Source organism: Amblyraja radiata, chromosome 21 (assembly GCF_010909765.2).
Source record: "Amblyraja radiata isolate CabotCenter1 chromosome 21, sAmbRad1.1.pri, whole genome shotgun sequence".
Taxonomy (NCBI): domain Eukaryota; kingdom Metazoa; phylum Chordata; class Chondrichthyes; order Rajiformes; family Rajidae; genus Amblyraja; species Amblyraja radiata.
The window spans coordinates 344859-362848 of record NC_045976.1 but is presented as its reverse complement, the minus strand read 5'-3'; the positions used below and the strand labels follow the sequence as shown (position 1 = coordinate 362848).

General features: G+C 43.4%; 1 protein-coding gene across 1 annotated transcript in view; it reads right to left on the bottom strand.

The window, feature by feature from the left end:
* The window catches only part of lta4h (leukotriene A4 hydrolase), a 59366-nt gene that overhangs the window by 27343 nt on the left and 14033 nt on the right, over window positions 1-17990 (bottom strand). Inside the window, exons 2-6 of the mRNA XM_033039363.1 lie at window positions 15461-15591; window positions 10511-10631; window positions 5440-5508; window positions 4189-4293; window positions 1704-1756 (exon numbers count right to left, since the gene is read on the bottom strand). Coding sequence (XP_032895254.1) covers window positions 1704-1756; window positions 4189-4293; window positions 5440-5508; window positions 10511-10631; window positions 15461-15591 — 479 coding nt within the window. The remainder of the gene's footprint in view (window positions 1-1703; window positions 1757-4188; window positions 4294-5439; window positions 5509-10510; window positions 10632-15460; window positions 15592-17990) is intronic.

Genomic DNA, 17990 nt, shown 5'->3' with positions numbered 1-17990 from the left:
TTTTTACATTTTGAATCCCGTTTTAAAGTTGTTCCATAGCTTCGCCCTTTCCTTCTCTAGTCTACAAACCTTTGAGATCCTTGCACGTATGCAATCCTTCCACCATTAGTATTCATGTTTTCTGATTCCTCAGGCCCAAGCGCTATAACTTCCTCCCTAAATGCATGTACCGCTGTCTCCTTGTTGTAAAAAGTTGTTAACTATAGTTTGACCAAGACTTAGCCATCTATTTTAATATTTTCTTCATTATTTGGCGTCATGTTTTAATTATGTTTGTGACGTACTTGAGATGTTTTGTGAAATTAAAGCCAATTAAGTTATCGATCCTTTCTCATGTGGCAATGTCCAGTAAAAGAAGCGACTTCACTACTGCTCCCATTGGCATTGTTGGTTTGATTAAGAAAATATTGTGCATCCATCAATACCACATGGAGCCGTGTTTTCTACCTCTCATCTCCCCACATGAGAAAGGAAAATGTACAGGGAATTTGTACATGGTTTTTAGTCATATGTAGCTCATAAAATGGTAATCTGACCCAGCTTTTCCCATCCCAGTCACACTGCTTGATCAGCAAGTTACATTTAGTAGAGATCCATGGATCAGCACAAAACTAAACCCATAAGATAGCAGAAGGGCTAATTAGATGCCACGATGGAGCAGCTAGAGGGTTTTCCTAGACAGATGAATGAATTTGGAATGAAGCACTGGCTACTTTATTTTAAAAAGTGGCCATCATGGAGTGATTTTCATACAATGCAACAGGTGCCATTTGCTTCTAAGTTTTATATTTATGCACAATACAATCTTATAAGATTCAATTATCTCTTTATTATATACATAGAAATGTATACAACATGTAAACGTATATGTAGAGCGTATATGTCCATGTACAGAAACGCATTTATTTTCCTTCCTGAAATTGCAGAATATCAAAAAACCTTCCTGTAGAGTAATTCTGCAGTAATACGAGAATGCCAAATCAAACTATCATAGAAAACAGATACATAAAATTATCAAGAATTCCGGAGTAAACAAACTAAAGACCAAACAAATACTTCCCAACTTGCATCTTTAGATATGATATTAGGAGAAGAGAGCAGTTATGGAGGGAGGGAGGGAGTGACTGAGGATAGGGGAAAGGAGAGGATGGGAGAGGTGAGGGAGGCAGTGGGGGAGGGGAGGAGGAGAGGGGAAAGAAGAGGGAGGGTGAAGAGGAGGGGGTGGGAGTGCTGGGGATGAGGGGGAATGGAGGAGGATAAGGGTAGGAAGAGGGATGGTGAGGTAATGGAGGGGGAAGAGGTGAGGAGAGGAAGCAGAGGAGGGTTGGTGGAGGATGGGGAGAGGGAGGATAATGGAGCTGGGGAATAGGGGACTGAAGAGATGCGTTCACTTTGATCTAATATTTTATAGGTTATTGCCATTTTGAACTTTAAAAACGTCGCAGTCGTGCTCCCACTTGCCGGCCGCACCTGCGCAGTTGGGGGAGGGTTGCCGTTACTTGCGTCACAACGGGGATCTCTGGCATCACAACGGGAACCCGTCAGCCACGCCTTCGCAGTTGGGGGCTATGGGTCTGTGGTGGAATATTGCCTTGAGGGACCGGGCCCCAAAGGGGTCCGCACTTGGGTCTTGTATTTAATAAAATGTTCACTGCATATGCTACTTAACAACTATGAGAACAATGAACAATTTAAGAAATTACCTGCATTCCAAACATCCTACCACCAGAGCAATCAGGTAGCTTGGTATTGGAACCTATAGAGAAATGCAATTGTATTAGAAATTATATTTATTGTACTAGTGTCACAAATTGGCTATCTGTTACTTAGAACAAGCAATGTCATTATGATCACAAAATCCAACACAAACTTCACCTTACAATGGTGTGCCACTGGGATTGGTGCTAGATCCACTGTTGTTTGTCATCTGCATTAATGATTTAGATGACAATGTTAATACGCTTAGTAAGTTTGAAGATGGCATCAAACCTGGTGGTGCAGAGGACAGTGAAGGTGGTTATCTAAGATTACAGCAGGGTCTAGAACGAGAGAAATGGGCCCAGAGATGACAGATGGAATTAAACTCGGACACGTGCAAGGTGATGCATTTTGGCTAAAGCAGGACTTACACTGAAAGTGGCAAGGCCCTGGAAGGTTGTAGAACTGAGAGATCAAGGGAATTATCAGTACATAATTCCCGAAAAGAGGCGACACAGGTAGACAGGGCGGTTTGGCACATTTTCCTTCATTGGTCAAGGCATTGAGTACAGGCGTTGGGTCGTTCGTCATATTTCAACTCCATAAGATGTTGGTGAGATCACACTTGGAATATTGCGTGCAATTCTGGTCATGCTTCCTGTAGGAAGGATGTCATTACGCTGGAAGGGATGCAGAAGAGATTCATGAAGATGTTATCATGAACGGAGAGCTTCAGGAGATGCTGGATAGGCTGGGACTTTTTTTCCCTGGCGTGTCGGAGGTTCATGGGTGACCATATAGAAGCATACAAACTCGTGAGGGGCATAGATAAGGTGGATGATCACACTTCTTCCCAAGGGAGGGGAATTTAAAACTAGAGGGCGTAAATTTAAGGTCAGAGGGGAAAGATTTAAAAGGGACCCAAGGGTGGTGAATATAGGGAACAAGCTGCCAGAGGAAACTGCAGAGCCAGATACAATTACAATGTTTAAGACCAGTTGGAGAGGTACATAACTAGAAAAGAATTAGCAGGATATGGACCAAACTGGCAAATGGGACAAGCTCAGGTGGACATCTTGGTCAGCATTGACAAGTTGGGACCAAGGACCGATTTCTATGCTGCATGACTGAGACTATAATCTGAAAATCTGGATTGTGTTTGGATTGTGTTAAGTGAAAAGTTGGATTGTGTTTGAGTGTGTTAAGTGCTATCTCAATGTTAAAATTCAGATAAAGGTAGTGAGATGAAATAAACATTTTACTTAAATGGCCTGATTAAAAAAAGGCTGCAAGAGTATAGATCCAGTTTCTGAGCTGTTAGGTTTCTATAACTGCGTCTGAGACTAAAATCTATCCTGGATCGATTTTCAGCTCAAGCATACACACAAATGAAAACTCTTGTTTGCGTCTTACTGATATCATCAGTCCACTATTCTCTTCCATGGCCTAATTGGTATTTCGTAAATCTTTATAAAAACTTTCCCTTCTCCATTGACCTTATTTTTATCCCTAACATTAAGTTTTGAATGAATCACCATTTTGCCCAGAGAACAAGGTTTGAAGGAACTTCTTTTAAATATAATTTACAAAGTCTCAACAATTTCATTAAACTATTCAATAAATCAAATTTTATCTTTAGTTTATATTACATCAAGCAGGTGCAGATGCTCTTTTGCATTTTAGCACCAACGCAGCAGGCACAACAATGCATCTACAATAATTTGTTCAAAGGGTGTAATGTCAGGTGACAGATTGATATCTAATGTAACAATGTTAGGGGTTTGCTTAGGTGCATTTAAAATTCTGGAAGTTTTTTGACAGGAATATTTCAAAGAGAGAATAGTTCCACCTAGGAAGATCATAACTATGGACCATCCTTAAGAAATGGTCGAAGCAATCCAATAAGCAATTGAGAAAACATTTTTACTCAAAAGAGAGGAGAATATAAAATTACAGATGGTTCAAATAAATAATAGAGATACATTAAAGAGAATACTGAACAAGAAAATGAGGGCGAAGGAAATTGAGGGCTACACTGTCAGATTGCTGACAAGGGAAGAATGCAAGAGCTTAAGTGTATAAAATCAGCACTGACTGGTTGGATTTGGCTGTAAACCAAACGCAATCCAGTCAGTATTGTTATATTTTTATGTTTGTCTTTTACCAATCTTGCAGAACCTTGTTGGTGCTCAGATACGCCATCAAGACTACTAGCAGAACTATCCCAATGACAGAATTCATCTATCCAAACCTCCTGGCTTCCATCTTCCAGTTTTGTTCAGCCACTCTTATCCCCAAAGTTGCCTTCAAATGTTATTAATTCAACAACTACGCACAGGGATGAGTTTCTTCTATATGGTGAAGGTTTTAAGAAAAACAGTGAGGTTCTGGATTTCAAAAGTCTAATTGTAAGAGATCACGCAGATAGGTCATTTTAACCCTTCGTATGTCAATGAGCTTGCAGTGAAATATTAAATATAGCATACTTACTGTTTGCTGAAAACAATAAATCTTCCTGCTCGCATCGAGGTCATCAGGCAATTCTCCATCTCGATTAGCACTCATAAGAGCCACTAGTTCTTTTGGAACAGATACCTATTTGGTAAAGTAAGTGCCCACTTGCATCAGTAGCTTCAAATGCAACAACATGAAAACATATTCTACAGATCTGTAATTTTTTTTCTCACTAGGCTGCTATAACACTTACTTGCAGAGCACAATTTTTCTGAGCCATATTCCAAATCATGTTTCTACAACTTTCTGGTTATTCTACCAATTATCTTAAACTACATCCATTGATTACTGAACATTTTGCCACCATTTTCTTTGAGCAATTCGTTAAATTTTCCATATATTTGTCTTTTGTGGTCTCTCAAAACAAACTGAAAACCTGTATCTCTGTATAATTCTGGCAAATCTCATATACACTCTCTTCTATGGCTGTTATCTTTCATGTAGCTCAGAATTGGACACCAATTTAACTAAGAATTTACCAAGGCTAGCAATGTTACATAGAAAAACATAGAAAACAAAGAAAACATAGAAAATAGGTGCAGGACGAGGCCATTCGGCCCTTCGAGCCAGCACCGCCATTCATTGTGATCATGGCTGATCGTCCCCAATCAATAACCCGTGCCTGCCTTCTCCCCATATCCCTTGATTCCACTAGCCTCTAGAGCTCTATCTAACTCTCTCTTAAATCCATCCAGTGATTTGGCCTCCACTGCCCTCTGTGGCAGGGAATTCCACAAATTCACAACTTCCTGGGTGAAAACGTTTTTTCGTACCTCAGTCTTAAATGGCCTCCCCTTTATTCTAAGACTGTGGCCCCTGGTTCTGGACTCGCCCAACAGTGCTTGATTGCCACTTTATGAATGCATCAGAGAGCATGTAGTAAAAAAAAATGAATGTACCAAAAATATGATAAGCATATTACTCCTAGAAAACAAACAAGGAGACCAATCTCTCAAGTAAAAGTTGCTGAGGGGTTTGCTTAGGTGCATTTAAAATTCTGGAAGTTTTTTGACGGGAGTATTTCAAACAGAGAATAGTTCCACCTAGGAAGATCATAACTAGGGACCATCCTTAAGAAATGGTCTAAGCAATCCAATAAGCAATTGAGAAAACATTTTTCTGCCAGTTCCCACACTTTTATATACTTGCAACTATCCCAAAACCCGAGCCAAATTAAATGTAAAATAAAATATTGACCAATATATCTCTAGTATTTTATTTACATACCCGTGCAGAGTAAGTGTTTTTCACAGATGGCGTGTCCTGGCAAGGAACCATACTTCTGCAATGTATTGCCTATTTAAAAAAAAGTGAGATTTAACAGATCCAAGTTCACACAAAACAAGATATAATTCCAAATTCTTAGATTATACATTTTCAATTGAATATACAGTCCCAACAGTGACATGCTGAACGGTGGCTTCTACAAGATTAACAATACAATACAATACAATTTATTTGTCACTTGAACCTCATAGAGGCTCAAATGAAATGTTGTTTCTGCAGTCATACACACAAGAAACAAAGACCCAAGACACAACACAATTTACACAGACATCCATCACAGCGCATCTCCTCGCTGTGATGGAAGGCAAAAAAACATCTCTCCCCTGCACCCCCCATTCCCCTCCCGATGTCAGAGTCAAAGCCCCCGGCGGGCGATGGCAATTGTCCCGCGGTCATTAACGCCGCGCCGGGCGATGCAAGGCCGCGCTCCGGGTCTTGTTGTTGGAGCCCCCGGCGGGCGCTAGCAAAGTCCCGCAGCCGTTGAAGCCGCGCCGGGCGATGTCAGGCCCCGCTCCAGGTACTCCTCGACCCCGCGACTCGGGCGGGAGAAGTCGCCGTTGCGGAAACCCCGAAAAGCGGTCTCCCAGCAGGGACCCGCGGGCTCCCGATATTACTGTCCACCGGACCTGCGGTTGGAGCCTCCGAATCTCCGAGGGTCGGGTCGCAGCAGCGCGCGACAACAGCTCCACCCGCTCCGAACTCGGCCAGCTCCGTGATGGTGGGTAGATCCGTAGCTCCGTGACTGGAGCCCCAGGTCGTCCCTGCCGGAGGCCGCTCCACGTTGCAGCCCCAATGACAACAGAGACCCGACAGAGAAAAGGTTGGGTTCTCCGTACAGGGGAAAGATTTTAAAAGTTTCCCCCCCACCCCCCGCCCCCCACACACACACGCACACATACCCCATCAAAAAAAAATAAAAACTACATTAAAACGGGACAAAAATAACAAAAAGACAGACGGACTGCAGAGGCCGCTGCGACGTGACAGATCGTACAATAAGAACATCATTCAAATAGACGTCACAAAATACACATGCAGCAGGTTCAATTGCAAGCCATGTTCAACAACATTAGCTTTTTCAGTAACAGGAATGTTGGGGGGGGGGGGGGGGGGGGGGGGGGGGGGAGAGAGCCTGGAGTAACTCTTGCTTCTTGGTTTCCTGGTCCTCCAAAAATACTCCAAATGGAATTTAAACTGGTGGACACACCACCATCAAACCAAACTCTGAAAAATAACAACCCATTGCACTTTATCTGTTTATTTATTGTGTATATATATGATCTATGGTATATATACACACTGAACTTTTATCTCCTGTTCTGTATTATGTTTACATATTCTGTTGTGCTGCAGCAAGCAAGAATTTCATTGTCCTATCTGGGACACATGACAATAAAACTCTCTTGACTGTTGACTTGGACTTAAGCAAAAAAGGGTTCTTGGGGGGAAAAAGAGCCACCTTAAATTTAGTTGCGTCTGGTTGGGTACCTATGGTAGGGTGAAGACTATTCCATGCTTTAATTGTGCGGGTGAACTCCAAGGAGCAGCCAACAACTCAGGATAGAAGAAATTGGGTGACGTTTCGGGTAGAGACCCTTCTTTAGATTTCCTCTGGTTTTAGTGTTTTTAGTTTAATTTAAAGATAAAGCGTGGAAACAGGCCCTTCGGCCCACAGAGTCCACGCTGACCACCCATACACTGGTTCTATCCCACACATTAGCGACGTAAGTCAAGAGTCAAGAGTGTGTTATTCTCTCACGTCCCAGTTAGAACAATGAAATCCTTACTTGCAGCAGCACAACAGAATATGTAAGCATAGTACTCTGTAAACAATGTTCTAGAAACATAGACATAGAAAATAGGTGCAGGAGTAGGCCATTCGGCCCTTCGAGCCTGCACCGCCATTCAATATGATCATGGTTGATCATCCAACTCAGTATCCTGTACCTGCCTTCTCTCCATAAGATCCCTTTAGCCACAAGGGCCACATCTAACTCGCTCTTAAATATAGCCAATGAACTGGCCTCAACTACATTCTGTGGCAGAGAATTCCAGAGATTCACCACTCTCTGTGTAAAAAATGTTTTTCTCATATCAGTCCTAAAAGATTTCCCCTTTATCCTTAAACTAGGACCCCTTGCTCTGGGCTTCCCCAACATCGGGAACAATCTTCCTGCATCTAGCCTGTCCAGCCCCTTAAGAATTTTGTAAGTTTCTATAAGAAACTCTCAATCTTCTAAATTCTAGCGAGTACAAGCCGAGTCTATCCAATCTTTCTTCATATGAACGTCCTGACATCCCAGGAATCAGTCTGGCGAACCTTCTCTGTACTCCCTCTATGGCAAGAATGTCCTTCCTCAGATTAGGGGACCAAAACTGTAAGCAATACTCCAGGTGTGATCTCACCAAGACCCTGTACAACTGCAGTAGAACCTCCCTGCTCCTATACTCAAATCCTTTTGCTATGAATGCTAACATACCATTCGCTTTCTTCACTGCCTGCTGCACCTATATTTTACACCTATATAAACGAGAAAACAAAACTCCATACAGACAGCACCCATATTCAGGATCAATTCCGGGTCTCTGGCAATTTTAGGCCGCAACTTTATGGCCAATGTACTGCCCCATAGTCTTGAACTGAATTAAAACTACAGTAGCTATAAAGGGGGACATAGCGTCACTTAGAGATTTAAGACTGAAAATGGATAGTTTCTTTTTTTTAGTTATCAACGTATAATTTTTTGTGTGTTGGAAAATAAAATATAGTGGCACAGCTGGTGGACTTGCTGCCTCACACGCCAGAGATCTGAGTTTGATCCTATTCTCGGGCACTGTGTTGAATTTGCACATTCTCCCTGCAAGCATGTGGGTTTCCTCCCTCATCCCAAAGACGCATTGGCTTTGTAGGTTAACTTGTCTCTGTAAAATTGCCCCTAATGTGCAGGGAGTGGGTGAGGAAAGTGGGATAACAGAACTTGTGTGAATGGGTAGACAAAAATGCTGGAGAAACTCAGCAGGTGAGGCAGCATCTATGGAGCGAAGGAAATAGGCGACGTTTCGGGTCGAGACCCTTCTTCAGACTGATGTGAGGGTGGGGGGGGGGGGGGGGGGAGAAAAATGGAAGAGGCAGAGACAGTGGGCTGAGGGAGACCTGGGAAGCGGAGGAGAAAGCAGGGATTACCTGAAATTGGAGGTCAATGTTCATACCGCTGGGGTGTAAATTACCCAAGCAAAATATGAGGTGCTGCTCCTCCAATTAACAGTGGGCCTCACTCTGGCCATGGAGGCGGCCCAGGACAGAAAGTTTGGATTTGGAATGGGAGGGGGAGTTGAAGTGCTGAGCCACCGGGAGATCAGGTTGGTTATTGCAAACCGAGCGGAGGTGTTTGGCGAAGCGATCGCCAAGCCTGCGCTTGGTCTCACTGATGTAGGGCAGCTGACACCTAGAGCAGTGGATGCAATAAATGAGGTTGGAGGAGGTGCAGGTGAACCTCTGCCACACCTGGAAAGACTGCTTGGTTCCTTGAATGGAGTCAAGGGGGGAGGTAAAGTGACAAGTGTAGCATTTCCTGCAGTTGCAAGGGAAAGTGCCAGGAGAGGGGGTGGTTTGGGTGGGAAGGGACAAATTGACCAGGGAGTTACGGAGGGAGCGGTCTCTGCAGAAAGCCGACAGGGGAGGAGATGGGAAGATGTGACCAGTGGTGGGATCCCGTTGGTAGACAAAGCTGGAGAAAATCAGCGGGTGAGGCAGTATCTATGGGGCGAAGGAATAGGCGACGTTTCGGGTCGAGACCCTTCTTCAGACTGATGTCGGGAGGGGCGGGGGCGGGAAAAAGAAAGGAAGAAGCGGAGACAGAAGGCTGTGGGAGAGCTGGGAATGGGAGGGGAAGGAGGGAGAAAGCAAGGACTACCTGAATTTGGAGAAGCCAATGTTCATACCGCTGGGGTGTAAACTACCCAAGCAAAATATGAGATGCTGTTCCTCCAATTTGCTGTGGGCCTCACTCTGGCCATGGAGGAGGCCCAGGACAGAAAGGTCGGATTCGGAATGGGAGGGGGAGTTGAAGTGCTGAGCCACAGGGAGATCAGGTTGGTTATTATGAACTGAGTGGAGGTGTTGTGCGAAGCGATCTAAGAGCCTGCACTTGATCTCACCGAGGTTGGTCATATGCACACACACACCCAATATCAGACCTTTAATAGTTATAAGATAAGATGTTGTCAATCTGGAAAGTGCATGGGAAGATTTACAAGGATGTTTATAGGACTCGGGGACCTAAGCTATCGGAAGATGTTGCGCAGGTTAGGACTCGAGTGTCTGAGTTATAGAGAGAAGTTGAGCAGGCTGGTACTCTATTCCTTGGAGCTCAGGAGGATGAAGAGTGATCTTAGAGAGGTGTACAAAATAATGAGGGGAATGGACAGAGTCTCTTGCCCAGAGTGGGGGAATCAAGAACTAGAGGACATAGGTTTAAGGTGAGAGAGGCAAGATAGGAACACGAGGGGTTACTTTTTCACACAAAGGGTGGTGGGGTATGGAACGAGCTGCTGGAGGAGCTAGTTTTGGCAGGTACTATTGCAATGTTTAACAAGCATTAAGATAGGCACATTGATAGGACAGATTTAGAGGGATATGCACCAAACACAGGCAAGTGGGAGTAGTGTATACATGTTGGTTGGTAATGGCAAGTTGGGTCGAGGTGCCTGTTTCCATACTGTATGACTCTAAACTTAAAACAATTTTTTTTTTTGCCTTAATACATAACTGAAACACAAGAGAAACTCAGCACCTTAATTTATGGTTTCCATTGTTTGTATTAACAAATGTCAATCAAATCTCAGGAGCCAACAAACACCCAGATGCATTATTCATTTCCCATAGTTATCGATCCAAGTAAGATGCTCAATTGTGTTCAAATTGTGATTAAAACATGGTCAAACTAATGAAATGTCATGTATATTCAAATGCAGATAGAACAAGTAAAAGGGTGCTCGATATTGGTCGTACCTGACATTGGCTGAACAAGTACGGATGCTTCTTCCCAGCTGTTTGTTCAGCAGTAAGCCACTGCAAAGCTGAAGCTACCGGTGATGTCTCATATGAAACCTCCACCACAGCCTGCTGGCCTCTGTAACATTAGAAGTTTTTAGAAGTCAATACTAAACAGAACTCGGTTCATTCTAAGGCAATCAGGTTCAGGAGATTAGAAAGGAGAAATTACCAGCCCACATAATAATAAAACACCTAAAATCAGCCCCATCATTAATCAAGACCTCCCGCAACTCCACTATCTTCCTGATCCACAAATTCCGATTAACCTGCATTTCCAAGAAGCTATCCCATCATTGACCATATTAAATAACAGACTCCAATCATTCCATCCGGTTATGGGTTATAACCAAGGTGCCCATGATCTTTTGTAGATACCTCTTCAAAACCCTAAAATATTTGCCATCAGATGTGGAAGATTTACAGATATTACTTGATCCTTAAACTTATTCAAATTTCTTTCAAAGTGCACCATTGCTCATCTGTTCACATTCACCATTCATCATTCAAATTTCCAAATACACTTCTCCCCTCACATTTTTGTAATGGTTTTACAATTTTTAAATTAGAATTTCCTCATTGGTTTGTGACATTGTTACGATGATTGCTTTCCTTCAGAGGATCTTGAGCCATAGGATCAACCATCAAAATCAAATAAACTATTGCTTGGGTAATTGCATTTGAGACAGTTTACTGTACCATGTGCATTATCCTTTTTACAAGATTGGTATTTCTTGATTAACTGTCGAAGGTGTAATAGCACAGGCGGTCTATATGCTACGACCATAAGTGTTATTTGCCCCTTTATATTTCACAATTCTATTCATACTGATTCTAACTCCTCATCCTCTCAGTGCAAGACATATGGGGAGAGTGGTGAATCTCTGGGATTCTCTGCCACAAAATGTAGTTGAGGCCAGTTCATTGGCTATATTTAAGAGGGAGTTAGATGTGGCACTTGTGGCTAAAGGGATAAGGGGGTATGGAGAGAAAGCAGGTACAGGATACTGAGTTGGATGATCAGCCACGATCATATTGAATGGCGGTGCAGGCTCGAAGTGCCGAATGGCCTACTCCTGCACCTATTTTCTATGTTTCTATACCCTATAACTAAAGGTAGACACAAAATGCTGGAGTAACCCAGCGGGTGAGGCAGCATCTCTGGAGAGAAGGAATGGGCGAAGTTTTGGGTTGAGACCCTTCTTCAGACTGAAGAAGGATCTCGACTCGAAACGTCACCCATTCCTTCAATTTAAACCAGCATCTGCAGTTCTTTCTTATACCCTATAACTACCTTTATACCGTCCTTTATTATTGGAGCTCTCTCATTCAAACTCCCCCCTAAATTCTTCCTGTCATTGGTGTTTCACATACGCCAGAATATTTGGTTTTCAAACTTAATCCCGAATACGTCTCGTGGTTATGCATCCAAAACACCAATTTATTAATTCCTCTTATTGCATTCAAGATAAAATAACTTTAGCCTTGACCGTTTATTGTTCCTATCTTAAAGCCTTTTTTGCTGACAGTTATTATTAATCTCTATTCTGTGCACACTTTGCTTTTCTTTATTATGCTAGATTGCCCTTTTGCCTTGGATTTCTAAACTTCTCTTTACATAACTAACCTCCATTATCTTTGGATCATTTTTCTATCCATAGCCTAATTACTCAAAGTGATAGGGTAATGGTTCCACCCTAATTTTATCTAGCTTTGATATTTTTGATTACTTGTAGCCATTCCCAGCCTAACAGCTCTGTCTTTCCCAGGATTTGTGGCAGTGGTTCACAAAGCAAAACTATAGGAGCCAGTCAGTCTTTTGTGTCAACGAAGTCTCTCCCCAATATAACTCACTAGTTCCACACTTTGCCCATTTTTCTTTAGCCTTGCAAATAATCCTTTACCCTCTACATGTTAATCAGGATCATTTGCTTGAACACAAGAACATTCCCAGTTTCCTCCCTTACAACCCCTTGTTTTGCTACTAGAGTGCTGACAATAATCCAGCAATCACAAATAGGAATAACCTTGATGGACCAGCTGGTATTTCCATATGTTTATAAGCTTTTGACTGCAGAAATAACAATAAAAATTAAATGTGTATAAATGTAAGTTGTTTCTCTGTATGAATTGCAGATCTGAATAGGAAGTAAAATATAAATGGAATCTAACAACCTAAAAGTTAAAAGAAAAAATAAATATCCCACTGCCCAGAATGTTTCATAGAACCTACATACAATACAATACAATTCAATACAATTCAATTTATTGTCATTTGGACCCCTTGAGGTCCAAACGAAATGCCGTTTCTGCAGCCATACATTACAAACAAATAGACCCAAGACACAACATAATTTACATAAACATCCATCACATTGTTGTGATGGAAGGCCAAAAAAACTTCTCTCTCCACTGCACTCTCCCCCTCGATGTCAGAGTCAAAGTCAAAGTCCAAGCCCCCGGCGGGCGATGGCGAATTGTCCCGTGGCCATTAAAGCCACGCCGGGTGATGCAAGGTCGCACACCGGGTCTTGATGTTAGAGCCCCCGGCGCGCGCTCGCAGAGACCCGCCGCCATTCCAAGCTGCGCGTGGCGGTGCTGTAAGGCCCCGCTCCAGGAGCTCTTCAACCCCGCAACTCGGGCGGGAGAAGTCGCCGCTGCGGAAGCCCCGAAAAGCGGTCTCCCTCCAGGGACCCGCGGGCTCCCGGTGTTACCGTCCGCCAAACCCGCAGTTGCAGCCACCGAATCTCCGGGGGTCGGGTCGCAGCAGCGTCCACCACAACTCCACCCGCTCTGGACTCGGCCAGCTCCGCGACGGTGAGGTGAGTAGTCGGCACCAGAGCCCCCGGTCTTCCTGCTGGAGGCCGCTCCTCGTTGCAGCCCCAACGACAACGGAGACCCGACAAAGAAAAGGTCGGGTCTCCCGTGCAGGGAGAGATTTAAGTTACCCCCTCCCCCCCCCACACCACCCCCACCCCCCCACACACATACCCCAACAAAAAATAACAAAAACTACATAGAAACATAGACATAAAATAATAAAAACGCAGACGGACTGCAGAGGCCGCTGCTGACGAGAGTCGCGCCGCCTACCGCACTGCATCTGCTTTGTTTTCCACTTTACAATTACAAAATCCACATGAAGGCAGTATAACTGGATCATCAGCAAGAGAATGTAACTCAAGTATTAAGCACATATTTTCCATTATAATTTTTCAAAACTCTTTAGATTCTGGAGTAGTTCCTGAGGATTGGAGGGTAGCTAATATAACCCCACTTTTTAAAAAGGGAGGGAGAGAGAAAACGGGGAATTACAGACCAGTTAGTCTAACGTCGGTAGTGGGGAAACTGCTAGAATCAGTTATTAAAGATGGGATAGCAGCACATTTGAAAAGTGGTGAAATCATTGGACAAAGTCAGCACGGGTTTATGAAAGGTAAATCATGTCTGAAGAATCTTATAGAATTTTTCGAGGATGTAACTAGTAGAGTGGATAAGGGAGAACCAGTGGATGTGTTATATCTGGACTTTCAGAAGGCTTTCGACAAGGTCCCACATAAGAGATTAGTATACAAACTTAAAGCACACGGTATTGGGGGTTCAGTGGATAGAGAACTGGCTGGCAGACAGGAAGCAAAGAGTAGGAGTAAACGGGTCCTTTTCACAATGGCAGGCAGTGACTAGTGGGGTACCGCAAGGCTCAGTGCTGGGACCCCAGCTATTTACGATATATATTAATGATTTGGACGAGGGAATTGAATGCAACATCTCCAAGTTTGCGGATGACACAAAGCTGGGGGGCAGTGTTAGCTGTGTGGAGGATGCTAGGAGGCTGCAAGGTGACTTGGATAGGCTGGGTGAGTGTGCAAATGCATGGCAGATGCAGTATAATGTGGATAAATGTGAGGTTATCCACTTTGGTGGCAAAAACAGGAAAGTAGACTATTATCTGAATGGTGGCCGGTTAGGAAAAGGGGAGATGCAACGAGACCTGGGTGTCATGGTACATCAGTCATTAAAAGTAGGCATGCAGGTGCAGCAGGCAGTGAAGAAGGCAAATGGTATGTTAGCATTCATAGCAAAAGGATTTGAGAATAGGAGCAGGGAGGTTCTACTGCAGTTGTACAGTGTCTTGGTGAGACCACACCTGGAATATTGCGTACAGTTTTGGTCTCCTAATCTGAGGAAAGACATTCTTGCCATAGAAGGAGTACAGAGAAGGTTCACCAGACTGATTCCTGGGATGTCAGGACTTTCATATGAAGAAAGACTGGATAGACTCGGTTTGTACTCGCTAGAATTTAGAAGATTGAGGGGGGATCTTATAGAAACTTACAAAATTCTTAAGGGGTTGGACAGGCTAGATGCAGGAAGATTGTTTCCGATGTTGGGGAAGTCCAGAACAAGGGGTCACAGTTTAAGGATAAGGGGGAAATCTTTTAGGACCGAGATGAGGAAAACATTTTTCACACAAGATAGTGGTGAATCTCTGGAATTCTCTGCCACAGAAGGTAGTTGAGGCCAGTTCGTTGGCTATATTTAAGAGGGAGTTAGATGTGGCCCTTGTGGCTAAAGGGATCAGGGGGTATGGAGAGAAGGCAGGTACAGGATACTGAGTTGGATGATCAGCCATGATCATATTGAATGGCGGTGCAGGCTCGAAGGGCCGAATGGCCTACTCCTGCGCCTATTTTCTATGTTTCTATAAACCTGGACAAAAACACAAAGTAGAATATATAAAGTAAAGAAGCTAATGAAGGTTTGTAAAGCAAAATCAAATCTCTTTAATCTATTTCCATTAACCCCATAGTCTTCACTCCCAGATGCAACCCCACATGAAATAACCCAGCATGACAAGATGGAGATGAATCAAATTAGAGATCACTTTCTTAAATTTAACATCCATACCGAAGCAATTCAAAAGGAAGGGTAATCGTCAAGGCACTTCCTTTAAAACCCTGAGCATCTCCAAGCGAAAATCCTGCTTCAACTCCATTGGCAATCACTTTGATTATTTTAAGGTCCTTCGTATCCAAAATCTGTGAATAAAATGCAAATACTGAATCCGTACATAGAATAAAAAGTTACACTTGTCATTATTTTCAGTTTTACATTGTGTTGCTTAAATTATCTCAATGGATGCATTAGTTAACATGCAAAAATAAGCCCCATTAAATAGTCTTTACTGCATACAAGCAACCCTTTAACTGCTCATCAACTATGGCATCAGAACACAAGAATGTAGGAGCTGAAGTAGGCCCTCATACCCTTCAAACCCGTCTCACCATTTAATGTAATCATTGCTAATCTATGCTGGCCTCAGTTTGCCAAACATGATTAAACTTTCATAAAACCATATTTGACGAGCCATCTAACCTCACTTTTTAGATAGACACAAAAAGCTGGAGTAACTCAATGGAACAGGCAGCATCTCGAGAGAGAGAGGGAATGGGTGATGTTTCGGGTCAAGACCTTTCTTCACGTTGAGTTACTCCAGCATCTTGTGTCTATCTTCGGTGTAAACCAGCATCTGCAATACCTTCCTACTCACTTTTTAGAATGTAGGAAAAGCTTTTATACAAACGAAACCACCTTCTGTGTTAACAAAGCATCCCATTTTGAAACTTCCAGTTTTTCGTTTAACAAAAATGGTGGCTTTCCACAATGAATTTACCAAACTAACTTCCATCTTACTTGGTACAACATTAAACCTATTATGAACATAAATTGACAGATGCATGACTGTGAACAGAGCAACATTTTAAATAATATACAAGCAGATATTTAATTTGAACAAAGTATATGAGGATGGAGAAAAATGCAAGAATTGTGGTCATTTTTCCTCTGACTCCAGAAAAAGGAATTTTTCCTTTAAATAAAACATCATGAATGTCTCCCATAAGAGGATAGCGAAATAACAGAAAGTTAGTGGACTAAGTTTAGCATCAGTTGTAGAGAAGGAACAAAAAAAAAAAGGATGAATGGAATGCACTATGATTGGGGTGATGTAGTCGTGTTCTACGTGTGATTGCTTTGTGTATTTTGAAATCACTTGCTTTTTTAATTAATACCAAAATGTAACTTACGTGCACGTTATTTTTTAAATAACGCGCACAAAATTTATGCATGTTTAAATGCATATGCTTAATTTACACATTTTTAAATTACCTGCTGCTTTTCAGGAACGTAACCCCCACGTAAAATGCGAGGTGCCTGTAACGTCATTTCAGCTTTTCGAAATATATTTAAATAACGTGGTTGATCTTAACAGGATTTGCCAATCTGAGTAACCATAACAGGGCCCCTACCTCCATGAATCCCAATAGTACTACAGCCTTTCCGGAAGGGCAAAATCCAGTAACATAATTTATGAATACATTGGGAAAAGACAGAAATCCTGTTCTGAAGTTTTCAACGCTATATTCTACTCGCCTTACTTCTGAACAACCCAAGAGCTCAGCTGCATAGCAATTATGTTAGTGGATAAGTATACAAAAGCCTAAAGATCCAGCAAAGGATTCGAATTTCAGAATTTTTAAAATTGAATGGGAAAATTGAATTCAAGAAACTATACAAGAGAGGCCAGGGAGCCGTGGCAGAGGGAGGAGCGACCTCCGTGTGGTGAGTTAAAAACCCATCGCGGGGCTTGTCTCAACAGAGGCCCGGGAGCCGTGACAGAGGGAGGAGCGACCTCCGTGTGGTGAGTTAAAAAACCCATCGCGGGGCTTGTCTCAACAGAGGCCCGGGAGCCGTTACAGAGGGAGGAGCGACCTCCGTGTGGTGAGTTAAAAACCCATCGCGGGGCTTGTCTCAACAGAGGCCCGGGAGCCGTGACAGAGGGAGGAGCGACCTCCGTGTGGTGAGTTAAAAAACCCATCGCGGGGCTTGTCTCAACAGAGGCCCGGGAGCCGTTACAGAGGGAGGAGCGACCTCCGTGTGGTGAGTTAAAAACCCATCGCGGGGCTTGTCTCAACAGAGGCCCGGGAGCCGTTACAGAGGGTGGAGCGACCTCCGTGTGGTGAGTTAAAAACCCATCGCGGGGCTTGTCTCAACAGAGGCCCGGGAGCCGTTACAGAGGGTGGAGCGACCTCCGTGTGGTGAGTTAAAAACCCATCGCGGGGCTTGTCTCAACAGAGGTCCGGGAGCCGTTACAGAGGGAGGAGCGACCTCCGTGTGGCAAGTTAAAAACCCATCGCGGGGCTTATCTCAACAGAGGCCCGGGAACCGTTACAGAGGGAGGAGCGACCTCCGTGTGGTGAGTTAAAAACTCATCGCGGGGCTTATCTCAACAGAGGCCCGGGAGCCGTTACAGAGGGAGGAGCGACCAAAATCTGTAACGTTCCATTCGCAGATCTCACTTCCAGAGAAGGAGTCTGGTGGAAGCCTCTGATTGGTCAAACGGACTAGAGGAAGCAGCAGATTGGCTTCTATCCCGGGT